The sequence below is a fragment of the Nanorana parkeri genome, unplaced genomic scaffold (genome assembly GCF_000935625.1).
Source record: "Nanorana parkeri isolate BGI_ZX_2015 unplaced genomic scaffold, ASM93562v1 scaffold1516, whole genome shotgun sequence".
NCBI lineage: Eukaryota > Metazoa > Chordata > Amphibia > Anura > Dicroglossidae > Nanorana > Nanorana parkeri.
In genome coordinates, this window is record NW_017307784.1 from 155,818 (window position 1) to 160,201 (window position 4,384).

General features: G+C 49.5%; 1 protein-coding gene across 1 annotated transcript in view; it reads right to left on the bottom strand.

The window, feature by feature from the left end:
* Positions 1-4,384, bottom strand: part of CDC5L (cell division cycle 5 like) — a 39,764-nt gene that overhangs the window by 32,001 nt on the left and 3,379 nt on the right. Inside the window, exons 3-6 of the mRNA XM_018570358.1 lie at positions 4,195-4,356; positions 3,081-3,208; positions 1,156-1,255; positions 842-1,060 (exon numbers count right to left, since the gene is read on the bottom strand). Of these exons, the coding sequence (XP_018425860.1) occupies positions 842-1,060; positions 1,156-1,255; positions 3,081-3,208; positions 4,195-4,356 (609 nt within the window). The remainder of the gene's footprint in view (positions 1-841; positions 1,061-1,155; positions 1,256-3,080; positions 3,209-4,194; positions 4,357-4,384) is intronic.

A 4,384-nucleotide genomic window follows, 5' to 3' on the forward strand; every position in this document is an offset into this window, starting at 1 on the left:
CCCCCCCCCCCCCCCCCAGGCTGCCTGGAGAAAACTATAAGAGGGGGTGGAGACAAGACCAGTCATTCCACAATGCTATACCGGTCCCTGCAGACTGTTCTCCCCCGGCTCCGGCCGTCTACTAACCAGTGATGTCATCACATCTAATACTCAGTATTAGAGGCAGAGGGCCATGCCACAGCCGGAGAGGAGGGGAGGGGGAAAGAGGAGAGCGCTCTCTGCCGCAGGACTGAGGATCGCGTGAGTATCTAATTTATTCAGTTAACCCTTGCAGCGCCAGGTAGCCCCACTGCAAGGGGTATGATATTAAATCTGAAGTTAAATCTATTTATATTTTAACCTTCTCTGGTTCCTCCCTCCCCCCTAGATAATGCCCACATATGCTGCTGAGCCTCCATGACTGAAATCCAATGAATGAAAGGGATGGGTCAGGGACAGTAAGGCTGGGGAGAAAAGACTAATGACGTTGTGTGTCCTCCGGCCAGGAAATGAGGCGGGTTATTATCGGACTTGCTGCAGCTTCTAATGCACATGGTGAGAAGCTCCCAGTGTGCAGTGACATCGGAGGAAGCCATATCAGTCCAGGAGAGGAGCCGCTACAACTGTGCAAGACTGAAGGGAAGGCCGGAGTTCAGATTTAAAGTGGAGCTCAAGCAGGAGCTCTTTGATTTTCAGTGTGAGAAAGGATGCCAGGATTTTATCACTGGGCCCCCACTGGATTTCCCATCACTTCCTGTCCCAATGACACCCTCTCACAAGACAGGAAGTCTCACAGGGAAAGGCAGAAGAATACAAAAAAACAGGAAAGACTTCGGTCCAGAAACCGACATTAATAACTTACGATCTCAGCTCCCCATCCAGGTCCTGCTGACGCAGCTTTCTGAAGTCCGCGTTCAGAGCGTCGTAGTTCTCTTCCGAGGTATCGTAGAATCCGGACGCCGGCTTCTTCTCAAAGGGGATCTCGGCATTGTAATCCACACCCCGCTTCTTCTTCCTTTTCTTCTGAATGTCGATCCCCGCCGCTCGCAGCTCCCGCCGCTTCTGAAGAGCCGCCAGACGCCTGGGAGCAGAAGAACGAGAGGACGGCATCAGCGGCCATTGTGCAATACACCAAGAGGCGGCACTGCGTCTACCCGAGGCCATACCGCCACTTACCTGGCCTCCTCCAGCTGCTTCTCTCTAGCTTTCCTCTTGGCCTTCTTACCCTGAGTGTTGGCAAGACGCGCTCTGGCTTCAGACAACATCTCCAGCTCGTCTGGAAAACACAACCGCAATATGGGGCTTATTACAAAACATGCATTGTGTATGACAGGATAGGAGCAATGAACCGCACAACCATAGGAAGGACTTCTATGTCTAATTTAAAGAAGAACTCCAGGAATTTTAAAAAAAAACGTACCCTTGCAGTGTGGCTGTTGCATTGCAAGGGTTGAGTGCTCGTTTTGTCTAGGAGGCTCAAATAAATAAGATATACAGGCAGTCCCCGGGTTACATACAAGATAGGGACTTTAGGTCTGTACTTAAGTTGAATTTGTATGTAGGTCAGAACAGGTAAATTTTTTAGTTTTGGATAGCACAGGGAAGGGTCACGGTTCTTTTGCCGTCTGTTTCTGTTGTTCAGAAGATTATATAAATTAAAACATTTTTTTTATTTAAAATGATACAGCAAAAAAAGTTTTTTTCTATTTTTAATTTTTATTTATTTTAAACTTTTTCTTAAAATTTTTTTTGTCTTTTGAATTTAATTTTTTTTCTTTTTTTTGTATTTTAATGCTGGGAGCCATAGCCAGCCTGCTATTGGATATTTCAAATTGCAATAGCCAATAGCAGGCTGGCTATTGCATCTGCCCTCTGTCAATCAGCAGAGGAGGGGCATGAAGGAGAACGTTCTCTATCAGGTCCCCCCATGTTGATTGACAGCAGACAGTGGACGGGTGCAATAGCCAGCTTGCTATTGGCTATTGCATTTTACAATATCCAATAGTAGGCTGGGTATGGCTCTCAGCCTGCATTGAAGAGTAGGCAGGGGGGCGGGGCAGAGGAGGATCGTCCGGACCAGGAGACGGAACGGCTTAAGAGGAAGCCGACACATCAGCGGTATGCAGCGGTCTGTGTCCCCGCCGCCTCCGCCAACACAGGCGCGGAGAGCAGCGGGGATTTGAAGGGACACAGGCCGCTGCAGCCACAGTTCTCCTAAATGTACTGGCGGCTGTGGATCCCGTTCGTAAGTCGGACGTCCGTAACCCGGGGACTGCCTGTACTCACCTGATCCTGGGTCCTGCTGTGGTATGCCCCTCAATATCCTCACAACTAATGCAACAACTAAGGTCCATGGACCTTCATAAGCTGTGATGACATCAGCAGTCCTTACACTGCCAGAGAGGAGAATAGTCTGTGGGGACCGGTCTTATCAGACAGGCGGGACCTAGGATCAGGTGAGTACATCTTTTCACAAGGGCTGATCAGAGGGAATCCGTGCATCCTGATCGGATGTGATCGTTTCTCCTCCTTCTTGCTCCGAGTCAGATGTAAACGGACTTGTGTCCACCAACATCAGATTACCCCCCGATCCGGCACAATCAGGTCTATCGAAACACAGCACTCTTCTGTTTGTTTTTCCGGACCTAGCTGGAGTCGGGGGTAACTGGTTGTAAGCGGACGCCTATCTGTTTAGACCTGCCTGCCCATAGACTAGCATTGGGCATCAAATTGGGTCTGCCTGAAAAACTGACAGGTGGACCTGATCGAACCGCCCGTGTGAAATCGCCCTAATTTAAGCAATTCAGAAGACGGAGGAAAGGCAAGTATTAGTCTAACTTTTTTTTTTTCCATTTTTAAAAAGGCACATTTTACACCTACTAATAGTAGTGATTTTTGAAGGGGGAGGGGCCCCGACAGGGTCAGCCGACCTTACATTTTACTGCAAAACTTCACATTAATTACCCCCACCCCAGCATGTCCTCAGCCCTGTGTAATCGCGGACATGTCTCAGTATATGCCACTGAGAAGGGGGTAGTTAAGTGACAATTCTCCTTTGCCCAGCATGAGTGTTCAGCTTTAAACTGTGTTGAATGAATCACCTTCATCCATGTCCACCGGGTCTGGCCTGGCAGGTTTTGTTTCGGGATTCGGGTCGATTTCTCCAGGTTTAAGCTTCCTGGGGTCATCTGCAGTCTCCTCTTCATTATCTCTCTGTGCCGCTTTATCTCTGAAGGTAAGAAACGACACATCGTTAGAAGTGTGCAAATAGCAGTGCTCACATTACAAGTACTCCTTTACCTGTCCTGGGGTACTGTGAGCCCGGCCTGGGTGAAGATGCCCCACAGGGAGGAGTGTAAACAACAAGCTGGGCTGACAGTGGTGGGTTATTGGAAGCACTGGTGCAGCAACATGTTACAGCAATCAGTGCCAAAGGTACCACTGACAGCAACTCCGCTATACACACCGAGCCCTCACAGGTCCTGGCAGCTACAGGAGTAAACGCAGCCAGGACACATACAAGATATCACACTTCAACCTTCAGTTGAGCCACTGGCTACTAATCAGTAGTAGGGATGCACTGATACCGATACTAGTATCGGTGCCGATACCGGGTATTTGGGAGTGTACTCTTACTCACCCAAATGCTCCGATACTTATCTCCGATACCGGAACGTCCGGTCAGAGCGAGATCTCCCTCTGACCAGCAGTGCCAAGGGAGCATGGAGCCGGCTTCCTTTCCAATCAGGAAGTAAGGCGGTGGGTTATGACGGCTTCACTTGCTCCTAAGCAGCCTGGCTTCCTAACCAATCAGGAAGGGGGCAGCACATCATGACTCGCATCCCGGATTCCTGATTGGTCAGTAAGCCACGCTACCAAGCAAAAAGTGACGCCATCTTTCTAGCCAATCATGAAGCTGGGTCATGACGTGCTGCCCGGCTTCGGGATTGGCTAGGAATCCGGCTTCACTTGTTGCTAGGCCTCCTGACCTCATCACTCGCCATCCAGCTTCTTGATTGGTCAGGAAGCCAGGTAGCCTCAGCAAGTGAAGCTGGAGTTCTTTCGCTAGAACACAGAAAATCAGTAAGCCCGGCCGGGTCATGATCTGCCGCCCAACTTCCTGATATTATGGGCACATGGCACCCATGAGTACTCGTACTCGATACCGAAAAACCGGTATCATGCATCCCTAATCAGTACTATGATCCTACTTACAATAAGTATTCGTAATGTTCCAGACACTGAGCCGCTGTGCGACCGATGATTGGGGCGATAGTCCTCCATTGTGTAGGCATCAGCTTGGCCAAGTGCAGCAGCTTCTCTTCCTCCTCACGAGACCATTCTGTCTTCTTTATACTCGGGTCCAGCCATTCGTACCTGTTGTCAAGGAACAATACAGCGGTAA